The 26165-nt window shown below is 44.4% G+C and overlaps 1 protein-coding gene across 2 annotated transcripts in view; it reads right to left on the reverse strand.

Moving 5' to 3' along the window:
- Positions 1-26165, reverse strand: part of vwf (von Willebrand factor) — a 102136-nt gene that overhangs the window by 12508 nt on the left and 63463 nt on the right. For both annotated transcript variants that reach the window (XM_078419903.1, XM_078419902.1), the window contains exons 34-48: positions 25661-25838; positions 24207-24427; positions 22526-22718; positions 18610-18954; positions 17269-17477; positions 16065-16167; positions 14889-14963; positions 13904-14008; positions 12324-12526; positions 10233-10382; positions 7893-8006; positions 6842-7025; positions 3966-4006; positions 2967-3080; positions 67-165 (exon numbers count right to left, since the gene is read on the reverse strand). In XM_078419903.1, coding sequence (XP_078276029.1) covers positions 67-165; positions 2967-3080; positions 3966-4006; positions 6842-7025; positions 7893-8006; positions 10233-10382; positions 12324-12526; positions 13904-14008; positions 14889-14963; positions 16065-16167; positions 17269-17477; positions 18610-18954; positions 22526-22718; positions 24207-24427; positions 25661-25838 — 2334 coding nt within the window. The remainder of the gene's footprint in view (positions 1-66; positions 166-2966; positions 3081-3965; positions 4007-6841; positions 7026-7892; positions 8007-10232; positions 10383-12323; positions 12527-13903; positions 14009-14888; positions 14964-16064; positions 16168-17268; positions 17478-18609; positions 18955-22525; positions 22719-24206; positions 24428-25660; positions 25839-26165) is intronic.

The raw sequence follows: 26165 nt of genomic DNA on the forward strand, positions 1-26165 counted from the left end.
GTGCTTTCCCCAGTTTACGAGGTGTTTGCTCGATTAAGTATCTACTCTATGTGTGTCGGCACCAACCTTCAACTTAAGCAATGTGCCGTTCTTCAGGTGGATGATGCACATCGTGCTTACGCATTTCCCACAGCATGAACCACTTTCTTTTTTCGTGATGAATCCCTGCAACAAAGAACAAAGAACAAAAGCCTTAAAAAAATTTCAGACATTTTCTTTGCAACGTTAATTGCCCTTGATCACGAATGTTTCCCAATTACCAACGGCATGCTATGTGCCAGGGCTATAGGGAGAGGCTGGGCATGCTAAAGGCGTCGGAAGGAACTGCAGATGCTGGTTTAAACTGAAGGTAGACACAAAATGGTGGAGTAAGAAGGGTCTCGACCCGAAACGTCACCCATTCCTTCTCTCCAGAGATGCTGCCTGTCCCGCTGAGCTACTCCAGCATTTTGTGTCTATCTTTGGCTGGGCATGCTAGGACTTTATTCCTAGAAGTGCAGGAGGATTGAGGGCTGATCTTATAGAGGCGTGCAAGATCATGAGGGGAATAGATCAACTAAATGCACAGAGACTCTTACCCAGAATAGAGGAATTGAGAACCAGAAGATATAGGTTTAAGGTGAGGGTGGAAATATTCAATAGGAACCCGAGGGGTAACTTTTTTACACAAAGGGTGGTGGGTATATGGAGCGAGCTGCTGGCGGAGGGTAGTTGAGGCAGATACTATCATAACATTTAAAAGATATTGGACAGGTACATGAATAGGATAGGTTAAGAGGGCAATTGGCCAAGCGCGGGTAGATGGGACCAGGGTGGATGGGGCATATTGGTCGGCGTGGGCACGTTGGGCCAAAGAGCCTGTTTCTACGCTGTATGGCTCTAATTAAATAACAGGAGAAATGTTTTACAAGTAACATAAAACTAGGAGTTCAGCCTGAACATTGTAAAAACGTGACTTGGTCCACATTTCATGCATTCCAAAACGACGGGCATTATGCTCCACATTCCTTACTCTCCAGAGCTCGCTGACAGGGCTTTATAACCCATACTTACTGCATATTTGTTGGTGTTAGTCAACGGGAAACCCTTGATCAATCACTTGTAAAGGAGTGAAGATTACTGGAGCTATGACAGGAGCTCATGAACCTGAATTCCTAACATGTGCTCACACCAGCCTATGTAACGTGTGTGGAGAATTAACCACAAAATGTATCCTTAAACTCCTGCATACTCTCAACATGTTCACTTGCTGTTATAATAAACCCCTTACACTTGCACTAGAGATGACCACGCAGGAGTTGAAGTGCAATTTGGAGTAAAGTTGGTTGGAAGGACATGTTATTAATGTTGCCATGTATTCGGAGAAAAGATCTGGAACATCGAACATATCATATCATATCATATATATACAGCCGGAAACAGGCCTTTTCGGCCCTCCAAGTCCGTGCCGCCCAGCGATCCCCGTACATTAACACTATCCTACACCCACTAGGGACAATTTTTACATTTACCCAGCCAATTAACCTACATACCTGTACGTCTTTGGAGTGTGGGAGGAAACCGAAGATCTCGGAGAAAACCCACGCAGGTCACGGAGAGAACGTACAAACTCCTTACAGTGCAGCACCCGTAGTCAGGATCGAACCTGAGTCGACGGCGCTGCATTCGCTGTAAAGTAGCAACTCTACCGCTGCGCTACCGTGCCGCTCTCAGTGCATAGAACAGTGCAGCACAGGAACAGGCCCTTCATGATGCCAAGATAAACTAATCTCCTCTACCTGCATGTGATCCACATTCCTCCATTCCCCACATCTGCAACATCTTCATTCAGATTTACCACGAGTCGTCATCTTTCATTGACTTTGAGTGCGGGCATTCACATTTTGTAGAAGTACCCAGCTATTTATGGAGTACTCCTGAAGTTTCATCCCATTAACAAATCCATTAACACATGGATGTGCGGGTGATGGAGGGATATGGATCATGTGGAGGCAGAGGAGTCATAGAGATTAGTTTAACCTGTCATCATGTTTGGCACAGACATTGTGGGCCGAAGGGCCTGTTCCTGTGCTGTACTGTTCCATGTAATATTCTCCCATGCATTTAACACTATTGACCACAATATTACTCAACATCTAACTGATAAAATAGCTTCAAATTTAATATTGAGAGATCGATGTCTGGGGAACCACGCCACTAGTGGGTCCCTCTTTTAAGAATTCAGTCATTCCTGTTTCTCTGCTATTGGTAACGATCTAAATGCCTGTAAGGTCAAAGTTTAACAAGTGGGCAATGGTTTCATGAAGGTCCAGGTCTACGTTTAGGTTTATTATTGTCACGTTTAATAAGGCAGAGTGAAAAGCTTTGTTTTGCATGCAACCCAAACAGGTCAGATACGCTATGCATAAATACAATCAAATCAAACCCAAGTACAATAGGTAGAGCAAAGGGGAAGATACAGAGTGCAGAATATAGTTCTCAGCATTGTAGCGCACCAGTTCCAGAGACAAAGTCCAATGTCACCAATGGCTTAGAGTTGAATCAGACAGACCGTTCTGAAGCCTGATAACAGTGGGGGGAGAGCTGTTCCAGTGCCTGGTAGTGGAGGAGAATGGTGGTGTCTGAAGTAGGAGAATGTTGGCTCCATGTTATTGTGTTCTCATCAGTTGGTATTGGGTCAGTGACATTTTTCTTATTTAAAGCACATTCAGAGATAAACTTGCCATATACTGTTTCTGCCAATAATTGAATATCAAATCTGACATTTTTTTTTAAATTAAAAAAATGAAAGGATCTGATGATACCAGATAGATCATGTTCCTTGGTACCTTGGTGAATGGCCAAATGAGTTAACATGGTACCCGTTCCATCAATGGGCGGGTTGTATTTGGCTGCCCATTACCTGACCCCCATCTCATTCAATTCTGCAATCATTAATAGTAATGAACATAGACGTGTGACCTTACATCGGGGCACATTGTGCACTGCGTGGTTTTACATCTGAGAGCGTATGTCTGTATGTCCGGTATTGCTGTGCATTCACACTCAGTGCAGTCATCAACCTTCTGAGATTCCCCCACCTAGAAAAAAAACAAATAACTTTGTTCACTGACAATATTCAATACGAAGCAGTCAAGCAGAGGTGCAAGCACCACTAACTAGGTAACTAACCAACGAACACCCCCCCTCCCCCCTCGGACGAGAAAGTGGGATAACATAGAACCAGTGTGAACGGTGAGCGATGGCTGGTGTGAACTCAGTGGGTTGAAAGACCTGTTTCCATGGTGTACCTCGAAAACTAAACATCAACAACTATGATCTCCCCTGGACCATGTCTTTGTTGGGACAAGGGACTTTGGTATTTGTACTATTATGGTTACCTAGTATTATGTTTAAAATCTATTGTTTTATTAATTATTATATATTTATCTGTGTGCTATTACAGTTATAGGCCAGTTAAGCTGTATCAAGTAAGAATTTTATTTTTTGTTGACAATGAAACACTCTTTACTCATGATTCATGCTGTTTGATTTACCACTTCACCCATCCTTTGTTGAGACTCATACTTAACCCCTTTATTTTTAGTTTAGTTTTGTTTATAGATACAGTGTGGAACCATGCCCTTTGGCCCACTGTGTCCATGTTGACTAGCAATCACCCATACACCAGTTCTATCCTACACTTTGGGGACAATTTACAGAAGCAAATTAACCTATAAACCTGCACGTCTTGGGAGTGTGGGAGGAAACCGGAGCACAGGGAGAAAGCCACGTGGTCACGGGGAGTATGGACAAACTCTGTGCCAACAGCATCCATAGTCTGTATCATGCCCGGGACCCCAGCACTGTGGGTCAGCAACTCTACCGCTGCGCCACTTAACTTTTCTTTCAGAAGCAGAACCATTATTGTATTGTGTACAACAGCACAACGTGAAATAAAATGATAGGACAAGCCATTTGCTTACCCTAATAATGGTTCCATTTCGCAAGCAAACATTTCCTGGAACTGGAGAATAAAAATTGATCAATAGTATTGATTCACATTTCCCTGTGATCTTCATATAATCCCAACATTTAAACTGTGACTTTTATGCACAGACCAATTTAAACATTCATAATCAACTTGCTATAATATCCTGGGTGGGGGAATCTTGAATTGCAATTAATCCTTTTCATTATTTTGTGTTTCTAATTTTGACGCGATAATTACACGACAGGGTGGGGGCAATGCAGGGGGAGAGGAAGTGGTGCAGTTTTCAATGTAACCTTGCACAGGTCTGAGAGCTACATTATAGACACAAAGTGCTGCAGTACCTCAGCGGGTCAGGCAACATCTTTGGAGAACTTGGATAGGCAATGTTTCGGGTCGGAACCCTTTTCTAGTCTGAACAGCATTAAAAAACATTTGGACAGGTACATGGATAGGAAATGTTTAGTGGGATATGGGCCAAGCAGGGGCAGGTGGGGCTAGTCTAGATGGGGCATCTTGGGCAAGTTGGGCTGAAGGGCCTGTTTTATGCTGTAAGTCACCTGTCCATGTTCTCAGGAAATGCTGCCTGACCCACTGAGTACTCCAGCATGTTGTGCCTTTTTTTTTAAATACACCTGCATCTGCAGTTCCTTGGGTCTACCTCTAGCTTCATTATAGAGGGTGGAGTTGTATTCATGGGAGGTGGTCTTGGAGGGGAGGATGCTTCTCAAACTGCGGAGCATCTTGGACAATACAGCTCACCCCCTCCATGACACACTGGTCAACCTGAGGAGTACCTTCAGCAACAGACAGGTTCCACCAAGATGCAATATGGAACGCCACAGGAGATCCTTCTTTCCTGTGGTTATCAAACTATACAACTCTCCCTTCTTTCGTGGGGTAGACTGACTCCCCTCCCCCCTCCCTCTTCCAAATATTTGCACATCCCCAATCCTTTCTACGTCACTTTAATTCCATGTTTCATGTACTTGTGATGCGTTTTATGACTGTTGGCAGATCAATTTCCCTCCTGGGATAAATAAAGTTCTATCGCATCATATCGTATAATAGACCTGTGTTTAACAAGTTGATTATATCCTTGTTTGGTGAGTGAAGTGGCTCCACTGTAGCATTGAGAACAAACAGGGTCACCACAAGGTTGAGACATCCAGGCTTTAAGGTGGTTGGTTTTCCTGTCAGTGTGATAATCGAACCTGTGTGTTTCACCATCAGTGTGCACGTCTGAGGCAGGCAGCTGCCAATCCCTTCATCTGCCGAGGCTCGCAAAGTGCATCCGTGCACTGAAAGATTCTCTCCAAGGAAGTTTGGGGAGAGCAGAGGCGGGAAGAGAAAGAGAGGGTTGAGGTGATGAACGTTGCTGGAGTCTTCCTGGGAACCTCTTCGGAAACTGTGGTGTGCGGCCACTGAGTGAAGCAATGCTGGGGACAATGAGAATGATCCCAGGGATGACCGGAAGGTAGACACAAAATGATGGAGCAACTCAGCAGGTCAGGCAGCATCTCAGGAGAGCAGGACTGGGTGACGTTTCGGGTCGAGACCCTTCTTCAGACTGATGACCAGGTTAACTTATGATGAGTGTTTAAAGGCACTGGGCCTCTGCTCGATGCAGTTTAGAAGGATGAGTGGGAACATAATTGCAACTTACCGAATAGTGAAAGGCTTGGATGGAGTAGGTGTGGAGAGGATGTTTTCCACTTGTGGGGAGAGTCTAGGACCAGAGGGCACAGCCACAGATTAAGGGACGTCCACTTAGAATGGAGATGAGGAGGAATTTATTCATCCAGAGGGTGGTGAATCTGTGGAATTCATTGCCCCAGACTGCCGTGGAGACCATCATTAGGGATTTTTAAAGCGGAGATTGACAGATTCTTGATTAGTAAGGGTGTCAAATGTTACAGGGAGAAGGCAGAAGAATGTGGTTGCGAGGGAAAATTCGATCAGCCATGATCAAACGTGGAGCAGGCTCGCTAGGCTGAATGGCCTAGTTCTGCTCCTATGATTAATGGACATAAGATCATGGCATTTACAAACCTGAAACATTAGTGGAAAGGAGCCCATATCTGAACTCCAGAGAGTCAACAACTACATTACAAACTCCAACTAAACTCTCAACTGCCTTGATTACACTTTGGGCTTTGTTTTCACTTCTGCGTTATATTTGGGGGTTTTTTAAATTTATAGAACATACAAGAATACAGCACAGGAACATGCCACATGCCCTTTGGCCCACAATGTTTGTGCTGACCCTGACGCCAAGTTAAACGGGTGGCGGCACGGTGGCGCAGCGGTAGAGTTGCTGCCTTACAGCGAATGCAGCGCCGGAGACTCAGGTTCGATCCTGACTACGGGTGCCGTCTGTACGGAATTTGTACGTTCTCCCCGTGACCTGCGTGGGTTTTCTCCGAGATCTTCGGTTTCCTCCCACACTCCAAAGACGTGCAGGTATGTAGGTTAATTGGCTGGGCAAATGTTTTTAAAAATTGTCCCTAGTGGGTGAAGGATAGTGTTAGTGTGCGGGGATTGCTGGGCGGCGCGGACCCGGTGGGCCGAAGGGCCTGTTTCTGCGCTGTATCTCTAAAAATCTAAACTGATCTCTTCCGCCTATATATGGGATGTGGGAGGAAACCGGAGCACTCAGAGGAAACTCACACGGTCACAGGGAGAACGTACAAACTCCACGCAGACAGAACCCTATAGTCAGGATCGAACCTGGGTCTCTGGCGCTGTGAGGCAGCAACTCTACCATTGCGCCACTGCTCTACCCACTGGACATGGAGGGTCACCCGTACCGAGTTTTGATCATGAAGGTTGTGTGCCATCAAAGTCCAGAAGGAATGCTGTGAGACTCACCACATCGACACATCGGACAGCAGTTGAAGAACTGGTCACAACGCAGCTCATAACCAAGAGGACACTTCGGCACGTCGATGTGTGAGCAGGACTTATTCCTTTCATGTAAAACCACCTCGCCGTTCACTTCCAAGCACTCCAACGTGATGCAAGGGTTTTTTGAGGATGTCCACTGGTCACCAGCCTGCAGAACAACAACAAGACTTTAACCTTCGTTGACATAAGCTGCAAGTGTTGACAGAGTGCGGCACAGTGGCTCAGCAGGTAGAGCCGCTGCCTCACAGTGTCGGAGACCCGGGTTCAATCCTGACCTCGGGGGTTTGTACTTTCTCTCTGCTCTGTGGGTTTTATCCGGGTGATCCGGTCTCCTCCCGCACTCCAAAGACGCACGAGTGTGTAGTTTAATTGGCTTCTGCAAATTGTTCCCAGCATGTAGGGTGGTACCTGTGTGAACGGGTGATGTATGGTCAGCGTGGACTTGGTGGGCTGAAGGCCCTGTTTCCTTGCTGTATCTCTAAAGCTAAAAGATGTTTCCCTGAATACTTTTAACGGGTATTTATTTCAAACTAACATCAGCAAAGTCAAATTATGACCAAAATAATCAGTCTGAAGAAGGTTCTCGACCCGAAACGTCACCCATTCCTTCTCTCCTGAGATGCTGCCTGACCTGCTGAGTTACTCCAGCATTTTGTGAATATATATCCCAAAATAGTGATCTGTTTGGAATTTCCCTCCTCAGACAAGATTGTAAAGGGATAACTTAATGCAGTGTTCTTTTTGTAGACTATAAGGTGTCAGTGTGCATGATTAATAAACATGCGTTTAACCTTTCTGAAAATTAAAATAAGAATGTCTAACTTTTTAGAGTTGCTGGCATGCTGTAATGTCACAATAAAAGCGCTGCTGAAATGTCTGAACAGAAGTTATCTCAACATAGAAGGTGGAGGTGCACGCATGCAGGCGTGTCTAGGTATCTCAACATGTTGTAGAACATGTCCTACACACCGCATAACATACAAGTAACATATAACCCATGACCTCATGCACTCACCTGATGTATGATTTTGACTGGATCTGCATCACCTCTCTGTAAGACACGTTCTTCACACACTGCCTGTTTGCATCTTCCACAGCAAGCACCTTCCTCTTCCCTGTAGCTGAATCTCTGTGGATGAGAAGTTCATAAGCTTATTAAGTCACAGGAGCAGAATTAGGCCATTCGGCCGATTGAGTCTACTCCGCCATTCAATCATGGCTGATCGATCTCTCCCTCTCAACCCCATTCTCCTGCTTTCTCCCCGTAACCTTTGACATCCTACTAATCTCCACGTTAACAATACCCAATGACTTGGCCTCCACCGCGGTCCGTGGCAATGAATCCCACAGATTCACCACCCTCTGACTAAAGAAACTCCTCTTCATCTACTTTCGAAAGGTACGTCCTTTTATTCTGAGTTATCAACATTAGGATCATTCTGAGATCTTCCTCGGCCTGCAATGACCATGGGTCACATGGCTGGTATTAAAACATTGAACATGGAATGTAGAACACGTCAGCACAGGATCAGGTTTATTCAGCTCATGATGTCCATGCAGAACAGCATGCCTCGTTGAAGTAATCTCCTCTGCCTGCACATGATCCACATCACTGCTTTACCCATGCATGCAATCTCCTAATACATTGGATTCCCATTGTGACGTCGAACACAGAGGTATTAGGCACGGCTGACGGGCAGGGAGAGTGGAAAAGGGATTTATCAAAGTTTTAAAAGTGATTTTTAACGTTTAAAAAGTGAATAACTTTTAAAATATGGCAACCATTTGAACCACAGGCCAATGGTAGTAAGGTGGGCCTAAAATGGTTGTGCTGTCGTGTACCATTTTGGCTGTCTTTTGGGTATAAATATATTTACGAACAAACAAATATACGAATATACAAGATGAGAGTGGCTCCCTCTCCCCTTTCCTCTCCCCCCTCGCCCGCTCCTGGCCGCGGGGGGAGTTTTAAGGGGGGTTGAGGGGGGATGGAGTGGGTGAGTGTCATCAGTTGGGGGAGGGTTGCCGGGCCAAAAGGAGAGGTTTGGACCCAATGGGTGGGTCCATGCCCGTTTAGTTTTATATACTTCTATCAGGTCTCCCCTCAACCTCTGACGTTCCAGATAAAGTAACCCAAGTATGTGCAATTTCTCCTATCGGGTTGAACTCTTTATACTATTGATCGGTCAGCACAATCTAATCTATTGACTCTAATCAGGGAGCAGGAGATGAGGTCATTGACTGTCTGGTCACATGAAACACGTGTGTGGCATGGCAATCTCATGTTTAGAGCGGAACTTCATCTTATGCTTAAGGCACAACAATGCAGTCCCTGCCATCACTAAAGGTGTTTGTATTCAATTTTGACTGGAGTCTTTATCACACACATTGGCTGCAAATCGCATGCAAGGCCCAGTCCAAAGCTCTAATTTTGCTTTAACTAAGTGTTGAGCTATATCCTGCGATCAAATTCCCAGCCTGTGAAACATAAACATCCTCCAAGTTCCAGGTCAATACCCAGGTCAGATTGGTATAGTTTTAGGTCAGGTTTCTTCTTCAAAGGTTCAAAGGTCAGCTTATTGTCACGTGTACCATTTAAGGTACAGTGAAACTTGAATTACCACACAGCCATAGTAAAAAAAAGCAACAAAACACACAACTACATAAAAGTTAACATAAACATCCAACACAGCGGATTCCCCACATTCCTCACTGTGATGGAAGGCAATAAAGTCCAATCTTCCTCTCTCTTTATTTTCCCGCGGGCGAGGCAGTTGAACCATCTGCAGTCGGGGCGATCGAACGATCTGCAGTCAGGGCGATCGAAGATCCTCCGTCGGGGCGATCGAAGCTCCCGCGGTTGGAGCTCCAGAAGTCGGTCTCCAGCAGAGACCGCCAGCTCCACGATGTTAGGCCGCAGTGCGGACAGAGATACGATACGGAAAAAAATCGCATCTCCGTCGAGGTAAGAGATTTAAAAAAGTTTCCCCCAACCCCCCCCCCCCCCCCCACCAATCCCTCCCCCCCCCAATCCCTCCCCCCCCCCAATCCCTCCCCCCTTACCCCACATAAAACAAACTAAAGAACACTAAAACATACATTTAACACATACAAAAAACACAGCAAAGACGGAAGGGACATACAGGCTGTTGGCGTGGCAGGCATTGCTGGTGCCACCTGGTGGATCAGAATGGGAGTCCAAGAAAAGGTCCCGGCCTGAAACATCACCTGTTCACAGATGCTAACTGACCCGCTGAATTCCTACAAGTCTTTGTCCATTCGGCATTGTATCCAATTGACTCCAGACTCGAGATTTGAATTTTTAATTTAAGAAAGCAGGTATGCTCATACTTACAAATGGACAATTCTTGTTGCAGGCTTTGGCGGCACACTGCACGGCGTGAAGCCCCGTGATGATGTCCCTCCTGTCTGTGCACGAGCATTCCTGGCAAGATTCCTCCCAGCTCCTCCCGACCAGGTAGACCACATCGTTGTACACACAAACCTGTTTGTGAGAAGTTACGTGTGTCAACCATACAATCAACACCTTAGTGTACCTCAAAACAATGCAATGTGTGAATACCATAACCCCGCTCACAGTAACTGACCCACAGGCTAACGTACCAGCATGGAGTCAGGTCAAGTTGATTTAATCTCATTTGAAAGTTGGCAATGGAGAGTCACCGAGAGAAACGTGCTGGAGTGCCAGTGCAGAGATTAAACCCACACTCTTCTGACCCACAGCTGACATATATAGAACATCCCCTTAAGGATCACAGAAGGGTCTCGACCCGAAACGTCACCCATTCCTTTCCTCCACAGATGCTGTCTGACCCACTAAGTTATCATATCATATCATATCATATCATATATATACAGCCGGAAACAGGCCTTTTTGGCCCACCAAGTCCGTGCCGCCCAGTGATCCCCGTACATTAACACTATCCTACACCCACTAGGGACAATTTTTACATTTACCCAGCCAATTAACCTACATACCTGTACGTCTTTGCAGTGTGGGAGGAAACCGAAGATCTCGGAGAAAACCCACGCAGGTCACGGGGAGAACGTACAAACTCCTTTCAGTGCAGCACCCGTAGTCAGGATCGAACCTGAGTCTCCGGCGCTGCATTTGCTGTAAAGCAGCAACTCTACCGCTGCGCTACCGTGCCGCCCGGTAATTACTCCAACATTTTGTGCCTAACCCCTTAGACACCAACACCAACATTACCACCAGCAATGTACAGTCGCACTATAATGGTACTATAATATGCAGTAACTATTACCTCTCTACATTAATGTATCTCACGGTAATTTAGTCATTATTACTATCACGATGGTAATGCTCAGTAATTTCCTGTCTGAATCAAATCTTCTCACAGCCACATTTCCCTCTCACACCATTCCCCCTCTCACTCTAAAACCCATCTCGCTCAAAGACCCCTCTCACTCAAAAGCCCCTCACACTCAAAAGCCCCCCACACTCAAAAACCCCTCACACTCAAAAACCCCTCTCACTCAAAAGCCCCTCACACCATTCCCCCTCACACTCAAAAATCCCTCACTCAAAAACACCTCACACTAAAAAAAAACCTCTTACTCTTGCCCGGAGTAGGGGAATCGAGAACCAGAGGATACAGGTTTATGGTGAGGGGGGAAAGAGTTAATAGGAATCTGAGGGTTCATTTTTACAGAGTGGTGGGCGTATGGAACGAGTTGCCAGAGGAGGTAGTTGAGGCAGGGACTTTTGTAATGTTTAAGGAACAATTAGACAAGTACATGGGTCGAGTCTGAAGAAGGGTGCCGACCCGAAACGTCACCCATTCCTTCCATGCAGAGATGCTGCCTGTCCCGCTGAGTTGCTCCGGTATTTTGTGTCTTACGTCGGCACATGGATAGGACAGGTTTAGAGGGCTATGGGCCAAGCGCAGGCAGGTTGGACTGGATGGGGCATGTTGGCCGGTGTGGGCAAGTTGGGCTGAAGGAGCTGTTTGCTCACTGTATCACTCTATGACTATGACAGCAACGATGCGGTTCAAGATAGCACACACACACTATCATTAGACAATAGACAATAGACAATAGGTGCAGGAGTAGGCCATTCGGCCCTTCGAGCCAGCACCACCATTCAATGTGATCATGGCTGATCATTCTCAATCAGTACCCCGTTCCTGCCTTCTCCCCATACCCTCTGACTCCGCTATCCTTAAGAGCTCTATCTAGCTCTCTCTTGAATGCATTCAGAAAATTGGCCTCCGCTGCCTTCTGAGACAGTGAATTCCACATATTCACAACTCTCTGACTGAAAAAGGTTTTTCCTCATCTCTGTTCGAAATGGCCTACCCCTTATTCTTAAACTGCGTCCCCTGGTTCTGGACTCCCCCAACATTGGGAACATGTTTCCTGCCTCTAACGTGTCCAACCCCTTAATAATCTTATCATTTACCTTGTTGGGCTCGCAGTGGGACGAGGTGCAGTTGCAGTCATTTATCACTGACTTGAGTGAATATCCAGTGGGGCAGGTCACTATTTCATTGCTGCAACTGCAGACACATTCATATCTGTCGCAACATGTTGTTGCAATCGCCTTCAGTACACGATGCTGTGGACATCTCAAGGGTCGTCTCGTACACTGGTTCCTATTGCAGACTAAAAGCAACAGAACATCTAGATTAGACTCGATCAATGGTCCGCACTCCTTCACTATCACCCTTTGTTCCTTGTACTTCAGGCGCTTGTACAGCCGGGTTCACAGTAACTTAGCATTGACCAACACTGCCCCAGGTCTAAAGTTGGCATAGAGAATCTCGCTGCCAACAAGAAGATAAAAATCATTTGGAGACACGAGGAACTGCAGATGCCGGAATCGAGCAAGAAAACACAAAAGTGTTGGAGGAACTCAGTCGCCCAGTGGATAGACGATATCTTGGGCTTCGACTCCTCCAGATTGGCATGGTTTTAGGTCAGGACCCTTCTTCAGAATGGGAGTGCGAGAAAGGGTCCCAATCTGAAACATCACCTGTACTCAGATGCTGACTGACCTGCTGAGTTCCTCCAGGATTTTGTGTTTTGCTCAAGATTCCAGCATCTGCACTTCTTTTTCAAGAGCTGGGCTTATCTTGTCTTGTTTTAGGAATTAATTTGCCTTTGTACAAGTTCAAGGGGGTCATTTTCAGCAACATATTCAGGCACAAAAATACAATTAAGACAGGAATCTTCAACTGAAACCTGATATTGTGCAAAACATCATCCTTGTAAATGGATGATCTCCTGGAAGTTTATTATGGGGCTGATTGCCTTTCCCAGCTGGCATTAAAGAACCTCACAATAGGGTGGTGGGACTAGTGTAGATGGGGCATTTTGGTTGGCATTGACTCCATCTATACTTCACGCTGCCTCAGCAAGGCCTCCAGCATAATCAAGGATGAGTCTCACCCCGGCCACTCCCTCTTCTCCCCTCTCCCACCGGGCAAGAGGTACAGAAGTGTGAAAACCCACACCTCCAGATTCAAGGACAGTTTCTTCCCAGCTGTTACCATTCACAAAAAGAGAGCGGTCCTGAGCTAACATCTACCTCATTGGAGACCCTCAGACTATCTTTAATCAGACAGTGCAAAGTGTAAAAACGTGTGTATACCCACCACGAGGGTCCACATAAGGAGTATGTGATTAACAATTGGAATCTCTGGTCCTTTCTCTGACCCACACCATACACAATTCTAGCAGAGATCTCTCCAATATCTGTTCGGGTTTAAATGCATACCACATATTGCGCTGATTCAAGGAATTAAAATTTTCTAAAAAGGCAAATATAATAGACGACACTGACTTTGAAATTGATAATTGTTCTGCTCTGTGCAAAACCATTTGTAAAGATTCCTTTGTCTCATCTTTCCGGTCTAATTATAAATAAACACACAGAAAACAACCCAGAAGATGTCTACACTGTCACTCTATGTTCCTCTAACTTCTATTAGAAAGCATAAGCTGTTCACGAGCGAGCGATGGACTTTTCCCAGAACTCACCACATTCATAACTTGCTCTGCATTCGCCCGGGTTTTTCAGTGAGAGTGAAGTCCCATCTGCACAGTTTGGGATTGGCTGCATTTCACACGACCGGAAATCACAAACTATGGGAATGGAGAACATCCATCATTGGAGAATTGTCACCCTGCTTCCAAACTTGATGTAGATATCCACATTGTATGTGGCGCTCCACAAAAAGCACCATTACTCCATCAGCAAAATATTCTGTTCTTAAATTTACACCACAGAACACAAATACAATTAAATGATAACAGTTTGCATGCAAAACGAGTGATATCATAGGTTTAAGGTGAAGGGGAAAAGGTTTAATTGGAATCTGAGGGGTAGCTTTTTCACACCAAGGGTGGTGGGTGTATGGAGCAAGCTGCCAAGGGAGGTAGTTGAGGCAGGGACTATCCCAACATTTAAGAAACAGTAAGGCAGGTACATGGTTAGGACAGGTTTGGAGGGATGTGGACCAAATGCGTGCAGGTGGGACTATTGTAGCTGGGATATGTTGGCCGGTGTGGGCAAGTTGGGCCGAAGGACCTGTTTCCACACTGTATCACTCTATGACTATGACTCTATCAAAGTGCAAACACACAATTACAGAGTACATTTAGCAAACTGTACATGACAGGTTGTGAGTGTTAGATTTTCCTTCATTCTCCAAACATTGTTAAACATCATAATGTTATTATTCTATGCCCACAGAATACCTTCCTAAATTATCCGTCCAATGTATAACTCAAGCACCCATTCAGCAAAGCAGCTTTTGTACTTAATCCGAAAATATCCTCTCACCTTTGCAATACGAAATGTAAAACACACAAAAAAAATGTCAATATCGCCGATCACTTATTACGTATTACTTAAGTCTTATTACTTTGAAAGAACCAACAGAGTTTTAATTTTCCTCAGAAACTGTAAAGCGCCGATCTATTTTGAACGCAATTTTCAATATTCAGAAACAGGTGTACGTACAGCATTCATACTGTGGACAACACTGGTCTGCAACACGCTTTAACTCCGGACTCTCACAGGCTCCGCACGTAGGCACTGGAAAGAGGAACAGAAAAGACATATCATTAGTTAAAGTCACCAATCGGAAGAAGTTTCCATGATTTGCAAATGATGTTTGAATTCTGCTGAATTAACGTTCTGCATTATATTCACGCCATAATTTATAATTCTGTTATGTCCGGAGTCTGGGTCTTATACAGGCAGATGAGATCATTTTAACTTGGCATCATGTTTGGCATGGACATTGTGGGCTGAAGGGTTGTCTCTGTGCTGTACTGTTCTATGTTCCATGTTCATTAAAATATTGATGGTATCTGCAAACAGAGTGTGGTTGTAGAAACAAGGAACTGCAGAATCTGGTTTACAAAACAGGGCACAAAGTGCTGAAGATCTTGCAGGGAACATAAAGTCCTGGAGTAACTCAGCAGGTCAGGCAGAATCTCTGGAGGACATGGATCGTTGCCATTTTGAGTTGGGACCTTCGTCAGAATGAGTGCAGGGTAAGATTGCATTTGATGTTTCAGTGCTAAAGTTACTAAAAGAGCTTCCAGTGTTAGGATTTACAATTCTAACATTATGAAGAAGTCCCTCTTTGCCAGTAGTATAACTTTCTAAATAATCCATCCAGGATGTAACTTAAGCACAAAGATGAGTAAAGCATTTTCTGCACTAAGTGAGGGGGGGAAAGCTTTGAAGAGAGGGGTTAGGAGGAGAATGTTACGTTTTGGTGAGGATCAAATGTTCAGGTCATTAATAGGTTCCAATAATAACTTGAATGAAGTCCCTCGCATTATTCTCACTGTGGTGGCATTTAATTAAGCAAAGTAGTTCTAAAACATTTTAAGTAATTTGGTGAAAATAATTGGAAATCACCGTACCAATAGCACATTTTTTGTTGAGAAACTGTTGAAACTGCTGCACCTTTTAAATCAACAAGAAGTTCACCAAGAAGGCAAAGAAAGGGTTAATGCCACAGAAATCTGTTCATTTATTTAAACAGGGAGAGTCATTGTTGCCGCTAGACGCTAAACTGCTGGAGTAACTCAGCGGGACAGGCAGCAAGAATGGGGTAACGTTTCGGGTGCAGGCCCTTCTTCAGACTGAGAGACTTTGCTGGTGCCGTGAGCTGTTGATTACCTGCGATGGAAGGACACAGCTGGTTGGTGCAGTTGATCTGATTGTTTTCCAAGCACAGGCAGAGCTGGCAGGGGTCGCGATGTGGTATCCATGTATCCAGATACTACAACATAAAGCACATGGCAAATAAGTTAACAGCCGGCCACTGCTCCACAACAGAGGCAGGGAAGAGAACATCGAGATTTGGGCAAGGATTAAATGTTTAGGTTATTGACAAGTTCCAATATTCATTTAATGAACTCACTCGCATTATTCACACCTCAGTGGTGTTTAATTAAGTGCACTAGGTATTATTCCCCCTGTCATCTGTCTGATGAAGGGGCCCAAAACGTCATCTAAGTAAGTTATCCAGAGATGCTGCCTGACCCGCTGAGTTGCTCTAGCACTTTGTGTCTATCTTTATTATAATATTATAATAATATAATAGTATTATAATTATATTATTATATTATAATAATATAATATAGTTCCTTTAAAATAAAATAATAATAATAATAATAATAATAATAATAATAATAATTATTATTATTATTATTATTATTATTATTATTATTATTATTATTATTATTATTATTATTATTATTTTATTTTAAAGGAACTATATTATATTATTATAATATAATAATCTAATTATAATACTATTATATTATTATAATATTATAATAATAATTATTATTATTATTATTATTATTATTATTATTATTATTATATTATAATAATAATAATAGTATTATTATTATTATTATTATTATTATTATTATTATTATTATTATTATTATTATTATTATTATTATTATTATTATTATTATTATTATTATTATTATTATTATTATTATTATTATTATTATTATTATTATTATTATTATTATTATTATTATTATTATTATTATTATCCCTGCATGAAAACATGCAAGTTTTCATTATTTCCTTCCTGCTTATCAGTTTAATGATAAGTGCAATGCTATTGGTTTTGCCTTTTCTTTCTGTAACTTGAAATTCCTTGCATCAGTGCAATATGTGGCATGCATTTTAACCTGAGAAGATGTTGTGAGGTTGTCTGCTCGCCCTCTGCATGGTGTGGATCAGAGAAAGAACCATAGGTCACATTTGTTGACGACATGTTCCCAATGTAGACCTCTGCCCACCAAGAGAGAGCATTGCACACAAGCTGCTTTCAACCTCATCGCTGTTGTTGCCCTCGTACCTGATACACTTGCTGCTCATCCACGCACTGTGTGCACACTTCTTCGGTGACACACTTCCCTCCCAGCAGCAGTTTGCCTTCTGGGCAGGAGCATCCTTCGGTTGGAGAACCCAGACAAGTTGTTGCGTTCCTTCTTGCAATGCTTTCACAGTGCCAGTTGCAATTTACCCCACAAGCATCAAACACAAACGACTCCGGGCATTGGACAGCTGAAAGGGAAGGGAGAAATAACAGGAACAGGCAAAGGTGGATGAAAGCAAAACGTAGTCCACGACTTGCAAGAAACTGGAGATCGCTTTGCCAGTACAGGTGGCAAATCACATCCAATTTGCCAGGACTCAAGGGCCTGAGCTGTCGGGAGAGGTTGGGCAGGCTAGGACTTTACCCCTTGCAGCACAGGAGGCTGAGGGGTGATCTTGTAGAGGTGGATAACATCATAATGGATTGGTTAAATGCACAAAGTCTTTTGCCCAGAGTTGGGGAATCAATAACCAGAGCACATAGGTTTATGGTGAGAGGGGAAAGATTTAATTGGAACCTAAGGGGCAACTTTTTTACAAAAAGGGTGGTGGTATATGGAACAAACTGCCAGAGGCGGGAGGCGAGGCAGGTGGTATCACAATGTTTCAGAGACATTTGGACCGATACATGGATAGGATAGGTTTCGAGTAAGAATTTCATTGTTCTATCTGGGACATATGACAATAAAACACTCTTGACTCAATGTACAGGTGTCTGTTTGGTGAGGTGTGTTTGGTCATTGACACATTCAAGGATAAAGAAGGAAATTTCAAAATGGAGGGAATTCAAGGATAATGGAGGGAATTCATGCTTGGAGCCAGAGGATATAGGTGAGACATTAAATAAGTACTTTGCATCTGTATTCACCAAGAGGAAGAACGTGAAGGGCAGTGAGGTCAGGGTGGTGAATACTGATATGCAAGGGCAGTTCAAGATCAAGAAGTGGTGTTTAAGAGGCTTTTAGATAGGCATGTGGATATGCAGGGATGAAGGGATATGGGTCATGCACAGGCAGAGGAGATTAGTTTGACTTTGCATCATGTTCGGAACAAATGTGGGCCGAAGTGCCTGTTCCTGTCCTGTACTTTTCTATGCTCTATACATGGGTTGGTCAATGAATTGTTCCTAGCATGTAGGCGAGCTGTGGAATTGGACTGGGTGATGAGAAGGCGAGGAAAATATAAAATGGTCGGTGAAAGTGGGCAATTGACGGTTGGTGTGGCATTGGTGGGATGAAAATCCCGTTTCTCTGCGACTCTTTGCGGGTCCCGAGGGAAGTCTCTGACAGAGGGGGATTCAATGCAAGAGGAGATGACTTACGGCAGAAGCTGTCCGACCTCCACCCGACACAGACACCCAGCAGTTTGCACATGAAGCCGTACGCAGCGATGGAGTGGCACAGGCCATCTCCGTTGCAAGCCTTCCTCTGGCAGAGCCTGAGGTAAGGGTGTGGGTCAACAACCTTCTGACAGGCCTCAAACACGGGGGAGAGCAGAATATTGCACTGATTTCCGGTCGACACGCATTCATCCACCAGCACTTCTTCGGCACATTGGTTGGATAACGGATCCGGCAGAGTCCAGTCATTTACAAACGAGAGTGTGCTTTTAGTAACAGAACCGTCTCGAAGTGCAAGGTCATTCAATTGATTGTTGTCACACGTCCCTGGAAACCGAGGATAAAGCAGAGGCGGTATTGGCTTATTATTGTCACCTGTGCCGAGCTTATGTTTACGTGCTATCCAATTAAATCAGATCATACAAGCCGTGTAGGAAGGAAGCTGGTTTAAACCGACGATACACACAAAAAGCTGGAGTAACTCAGTAGGGTCAGACAGCATCTCTGGAGAAAAGGAATAGGGGACATTTCGGGTCGAGACCCTTCCTCAGACTGACCAGAGGGAATGAATGGGGAGTGAATTGTCCTAAACTATGTGAACTACTTTCCCGAAGCAGGTGAAGTGTAGATGATTAAAATGTTCCATGACAAGAATTTATAATTACAGGACATCCTTAACGCTGTATGTTCCAAGATGCAAAACTAGACATGTCTAAGGCAGGAGCCACCCCCTAAATAAAATAAACCACTGGAGTAAATCAACAGGCAACATCCGGGTGTTGCAGTTAGTTTGTTATACATGAAATGCCTTTACCGCCCTTTTTCATCTGATTTCTTTCCTCTGTCAGTCCCTCTCTCCTCTCCTCCACCCTTTCTTTGCCTTCCCTCCTCCCCTCGATCCTTTCTTAAAACTTAGTTTAATCCTAACTTCCGACCTGCAAGGCCAACTAGGGTCCCTCCTTCAACAGGTGGTGCCTGACCCTTCAACATGTGGTGCTAAGTCTTTTCTGTTTTTAATCTACTCTTGGAAACATGGTCAAGGGTCTGGTTAAAGAGGTGATCCCAAAGAACATCTTAAAAGAAGGGTTTAAAAAAAAGCCAAAAAAAGCCCGCACATTTCTGTGTTTAAAGACATTTGGACAGGTACATGGATAGGAAAGGTTTAGAGGATATGGATCAAACACGGGCAGGTGAGACTAGTGTAGATGTGACACCTTGGTCGGCAAGGGCAAGTTGGGCCGAAGGGCCTGTTTCTGTGCTATACGACTCTAGATTTTGAGGGAAACATCTCCAACAGAAGTGTTGTCACAGATGCAATTCTCCAATCTATTTGTAGAAACTAGGAACTGCAGATTCTTTTTTACACAAAAGGATACCCAGTGCTGGAGTAACTCAGTGCATCATGTAGCATCGTGGAGAATATGAATAGGTGACGATGCAGGTCGGGACCCTTCTTCAGACCTCCGGAGATGCTGCCTGACCGGTTGAGTTACTCCAGCACTTTGTGTCCTTTCCAATCTATTTATTGTTCCAAATACGGAAATTGATTCGTACGGGTGTCAGGGGTTATGGGGAGAAGCCAAGGGAATGGGGTTGAGAGGGGAAAGATAGATCAGCCAAGATTAAATGGTGGAGTAGACTTAATAGGTGGAATGGCCTCATTCTGCTCCTATAACTTATGAACATGAAATAAAATGAAGTATTTTTATAAATCCAATACGTTAGGGGCTAGCGGAATCAAGGGATAAGGGGAGAAGGCAGGCACGGGTTACTGATTGTGGATGTAAGAAAATAACTGCAGATGCTGGTACAAATCGAAGGTATTTATTCACAAAATGCTGGAGTAACTCAGCAGGTCAGGCAGCATCTCGGGAGAGAAGGAATGGGTGACGTTTACAGAGGGGTCTCGACCCGAAGCGTCACCCATTCCTTCTCTCCTGAGATGCTGCCTGACCTGCTGAGTTACTCCAGCATTTTGTGAATAAATACTGATTGTGGATGATCAGCCATGATCACAATAAATGGCGGTGCTGGCTCGAAGGGCCGAATGGCCTCCTCCTGCAGCTATTTTCTATGTTTCTATGTTATACCCCATTGTTCAAAGATAGCATGCGGTGAGCGTTTAATCTCTTTTAGACAGTGAGGTTCTAAACCATGGCTCCTTCTCTTGATCAGTTCAGACAAGGCGGTTGCCCAGGGCAATGCAGGGTCAACCCCGGGTCATCTCACACTCAACCGGTAAGTGGGTGATAGATGGCACCAGAGATTACAGCGAGGAGCACTGGGTGATGCGATGAATGGAATTGTAGTGGGGTGACAACTTTTCTTTACCAGCAACAGTTGGTTTAAAATATGTGAAAACACATATAAAACGTAAATGCTATCAAGCCCACCAAGATTTTAGTGCTCACTCATGCTGACTCCAAAAAGAAACCTCTAAGAATTCCTTCCATTTTACATGACAATCCTTCACATTTCTCTCAGTGACTACTCTTACACCTTCGGTGCATCACTTTGTGTCACACTTAATCTCCATGCAATTCTTCAGCCTCCTCAGTTACAAGATTTGGATTTATTTTTTGCATTGGAGCATAGAACACAACGCAAGAACAGGCCCTTCAGCACACAATGTCCATGCCGATCAAGATGCCAAGTTGAACTAATCTCCTCTGCCTGCACATGATCCATATCACTCCATTCCCTCATATCCATGGGCCTATCTGAAAGTCTCATAAATGCCACTATTGTATCTGCCTCCTCCACCACCCCTGGCAGCAGGTTCCAGGCACCCCACCACCCTCTGATTAAAAAAGCTTGCCCCACACATCCCCCTTCAAACTTTGCCCCTCTCACCTGAACGCTTAGCCCGCTAGTCTTTCAATTTCCACCCTGGGGAAAAAGGTTCTGACAGTCGACCCTATCAATGCCTCCCATAATTTTATACACTTCTCTCAGGTCTCCCCTCAACCTCTGACGCTCCAGAAAACACAACCTTAGTTTGCTTTACAGCTAATACACTCTATTCCTGGCAGCATTCCAGTAAAATTCATTTCCTTCCCAGACAAGAAAGTGAAAGAATAAACTGTTCATAATTTCTCATGTTGATCCATACCGAGGATCGTTTACTAAAATACAAACAGTTTCGGGCTCAAGGAGAGAGAATTAGGTAAAACATTGTCAAGTTATCTCACGTTACCATGGTTGTAAACGTGTTGGAGCAGCAAACACTCAGAACCGTCTGCTAACAGTGAAGTCTATAACAAGGTCTCATGTATTTTCACATCAAAATGTATGTATTTGATCCTGGAATGAAGTCTGCGTTCACTTGTCAGTGAAATGTCGTTTATCTTTAATCCCACCCTCAGCTCCTAATAAGACTGATCTCGGCTCCAAACAGTTCTTGAAAAACTACTTATAACAGATATATCCAATGCTGCTGAATAGTTTGATACGGCCTAGAAAAAAGGGATTGCAGATGCTGCTTTACAAAGAAAGGCACCAAGTGCAGGAGTACCCCAATGGGTCTCTGGAGAACACGGACAGGTGAAGATCCCTCTTCAGACTGAATGCAGGGGGTGGGTGGGTGGATAAGAAAGCTGGAAGCGAGGAACATCCAGCTTTCGATCCCCCCCCTCCCCCTAACAACAATGAGTTTGAAGAAGAAAGGGTCCCGACCCAAAATGGCACCTATCCATGTTCTCCAGAGATGGTGCCCGACCTGCTGAGTTACTCCAGCACTTTGTGTCCTAGTTTGATATAGCCATCTAGAAAAGGAACGCACTATGCAGACATCTTTCAAACGCTGGAACTGACTGCAATTGTTTTACTTTAAACTCTGACCACAGGTTAACAACAATCACAGCGGAGGACTATCTGCCACCTGCGTTTCAACACTCACCGCAAAGTCCAGCCACTTTGGAAAAAAACAACGTCGGAGAAACCCAAAGCCCAAAAAGGTTGCTCAGAGGACTGAAGATGAGAACTAATCCCAAACTGGGAATATTTGCTACAAAGTTACTGGGCCCGTGGTCAACGATATCCATATTCCCAATGGTCAATGGGGAATGGACTGGTTTCCCATTGACGGTAACCTGGGGAAAGGAACAGAGATTTGATTACAACACAATATATTGAACAGACCGATTGCAAAAAAAGTGTGGAGGACGGACGCGGGTTTAAACCGAAGATAGACACTGAAATGCTGGAAAAACTCAGCGGGTCATCAACAAGCACATAAGAACGTAGAACAGTGCAGCACACGAACTGGCGAGTGCCCACAATGCTTGTGCCAAACATGATGTCAAGTACTGTGTAGGAAAGAACTGCAGATGCTGTTTTAAATCAAAGGTAGACACAAAATGCTGGAGTAACTCAGCGGGACAGGCAGCATCTCTGGAGAGAAGGAATGGGTGACGTTTCGAAATCGAGAAGAAGGGTCTCGACCCGAAACATCACCCATTCCTTCTCTCCAGTGATGCTGCCTGCCCTACTGAGTTACTCCAGCATGATGTCAACTACTACTGATCTACTCTTATCTGCATGTACATGGTCCATATCGCTTTATTCCCTGCACTTCCATGCACCTATCTAAAAGCCTCTTTAATGTTACTGTCGTATCTGCTTCCACCACCACCTCTGGCAACGCATCCCACTCTCTGTGTAAAACACTTGCCCTGCAAATGTCCATGAAACTTTCCCCCTCTCACCTTATTGCTATACTTTCTAAAGTTGGACATTTACGCTCCGGGAAGAAGGATCTGACTGCCATTAGAGTAGTTGCTCATTTGTGAGCTCAACCCATCATTTTGCATCAGAACCAGGGGCCACAGTTTAAGAATAAGGGGTAGGCCATTGAGAACAGAGATGAGGAAAAACCTTTTCAGTCAGAGAGTTGTAAATCTGTGGAATTCTCTGCCTCAGAAGGCAGTGGAGGCCAATTCTCTGAATGCATTCAAGAGAGAGCTAGATAGAGCTCTTCAGGATAGCAGAGTCCGGAGGTCTGGGGAGAAGGCAGGAACGGGGTACTGATTGAGAATGATCAGCCATGATCACATTGAATGGCGGTGCTGGCTCAAAGGGCCGAATGGCCAACTCCTGCACCTATTGTCTATTGTCTATTGTCTACTACAAATTCTAGACCGCACCCTGTCACAATATTCAAACCTTTCCAATAGGCAGTATGTCCAATAAACAACGTTAACATCCTTGTCCATTCAAAATACAAGATACATCAAGGTAGACATTGATCTATTTAGATCCTTACATTGACAGTACATCACCTTTGAGATAAGGGGGAAAGATTTTATAGGAATCTGAGAGGGAACCTTTTCACGCAAAGTTTGGTGGGTGTATGGAACAAGCTGCCAAAGGAGACATTTGAGGCAGGGACTATCGCACCATTGAAGAAGCAATTAGACAGGTACATGGATAGGATAAGTTTAGAGGGATATGGGCCAAACGCAGTCGTGGGACTAGTGTGGATGGGGCTTGTTGGTCGAAGTGGGTAAGTTGGGCCGAAGTGCCTGTTTCCACGCTGCATGACCCTATCATTCTATGACTCCAGACTTGCTCAAACCTACTGTCATGTTGTCATGTAGCAATGTTGCCGTATTGTGCTGCTTGACTTCAATCGCTTTGATGCAATTTTCTCTGGTGTACAAGTGGCATGGGCCCTTGTGCATGATTATTTCTGTGTCCTGGTCTTCAATTTGCAGCAGCATAGAGGAACACCCTCGAGTCACTGAGAACTCCAGCCCATCAAAAGTAGCAATCTCTGTTTGAGCAGTGACTGTACACACACCTGTTGACAGAACAAGAAAGCAAAACTTTGTTTTCACACATCTTTGTTAGATTCACCTTTCTCTCCCACACACTACCAACCCCTCAGCCTCATCTGTACCAAAGATCTTGATTTAATGCTCTACATCCTGGATACAAAACAAGTATCCCTTATTCCTTCTTTACCACCTTATCTACCTGGCCTTCCACCTTCAAGGATCTTTGGATTTGTGCATCAACGGCCATTTGTACCTCAATACTCCCTCGGACCGCACCATTCACAGTATATATCATTCCATTATATTGATAAGAAGTTGCTTGGAATAACAAATATCATGACCAGATTACAGAGTGCTCAAGGACATATCATTAGCTTAATCTAACCTGAAAGACTCTTCTTTGATCCCTCCCCCCCCCACCCAATTATATCTTTAAGAGTTGGCGACCTTTGGTGGCACAGTGGCACAGCAGTAGAATTGCTGCCTCACAGGGCCAGAGACCGAGGTTGGATCCTGACTCCAGGGTGCTGTCTGTTCAGAGTGAGTTTATACGTTCTCCTTGTGACAGCATTTTTCTCTCAGTGCTCCGGTTTCCTCTCACATCCAAACTCACGCAGGTATGTAGGTTAATTGGCTTCTGTAAATGGTCCCTGGTGTGTAGGATAGAACTAGTGTACGGGGTGATCGCTAGTTGGTGTTGACTTAGTGGGCTGAAAGGCCTGTTTCCATGGTGTATCGCAAGACCAAAGGACTGCACGGTAGAGTTGCTGCCTTACAACGCTAGGGAGCCGGATTCGATCCCTGACTACGGGATGCTGTCTTTACGGAGTTTGTATGTTCTCCCCGTGACCTGTGTAAATTTTTTCTGAGAGCTCCAGTTATCACCCAAATTCCAAAGATGTACATATTTTTAGATTAATTGGCTTTGGTCGAGATTGTAAATTGTCCCTAGTGTGTGTAGGATAGTATTAGTGCGCGGGGATCGCTGATGGGCGCGGACTCGGTGGGCCGATGGGCCTGTTTCCGCACTGTATCTCTAAATTAAACTAAATTAAAGGTTCCAAATTTTGCATTTGCTCTGTATGTTGATTATTCGTTGCCTGATGAAGTTCCTGGCATCAGTCAAAATTCATCCATTACCGATGTGGATCAAAATACCTCTCCTCTTGATCTCAAACTCAATATTCCAAACAGACTTCAGTATTATCTCCATGTGACATCGGATATAACAGCGGTCATCGTAGTTTAGTACTTACAGGGACATGCCCATCGACAACCACACGTTTCCTCAATTTTGATGCTGGGCAGTTTGTTACTGCAGGTAGGTTTACGGAGTTTCTCGCAGTTGATTTTATGATTAATGGAAATAACCTCCCCGTTGAGTTTGCACATGAAGCTGAGACATTTATTCGGCAGTATCCACTTCTCCCCAGCCTGGAGAAAATACAATCCAATCCAGATTCATTCCAATTATCACGAAAAAAAATCATATTTCACTTCAAGCCTCATATAGACAATAGACAATAGGTGCAGGAGGAGGACATTCGTCCCTTCGAGCCAGCACCGCCATTCAATGTGATCATGGCTGATCATTCTCAATCAGTACCCCGTTCCTGCCTTCTCCCCATACCCCCTGACTCCGCTATCCTTAAGAGCTCTATCTAGCTCTCTCTTGAATGCATTCAGAGAATTGGCCTCCACTGCCTTCTGAGGCAGAGAATTCCACAGATTCACAACTCTCTGACTGAAAAAGTTTTTCCT

Source organism: Rhinoraja longicauda, chromosome 23 (assembly GCF_053455715.1).
Source record: "Rhinoraja longicauda isolate Sanriku21f chromosome 23, sRhiLon1.1, whole genome shotgun sequence".
NCBI lineage: Eukaryota > Metazoa > Chordata > Chondrichthyes > Rajiformes > Arhynchobatidae > Rhinoraja > Rhinoraja longicauda.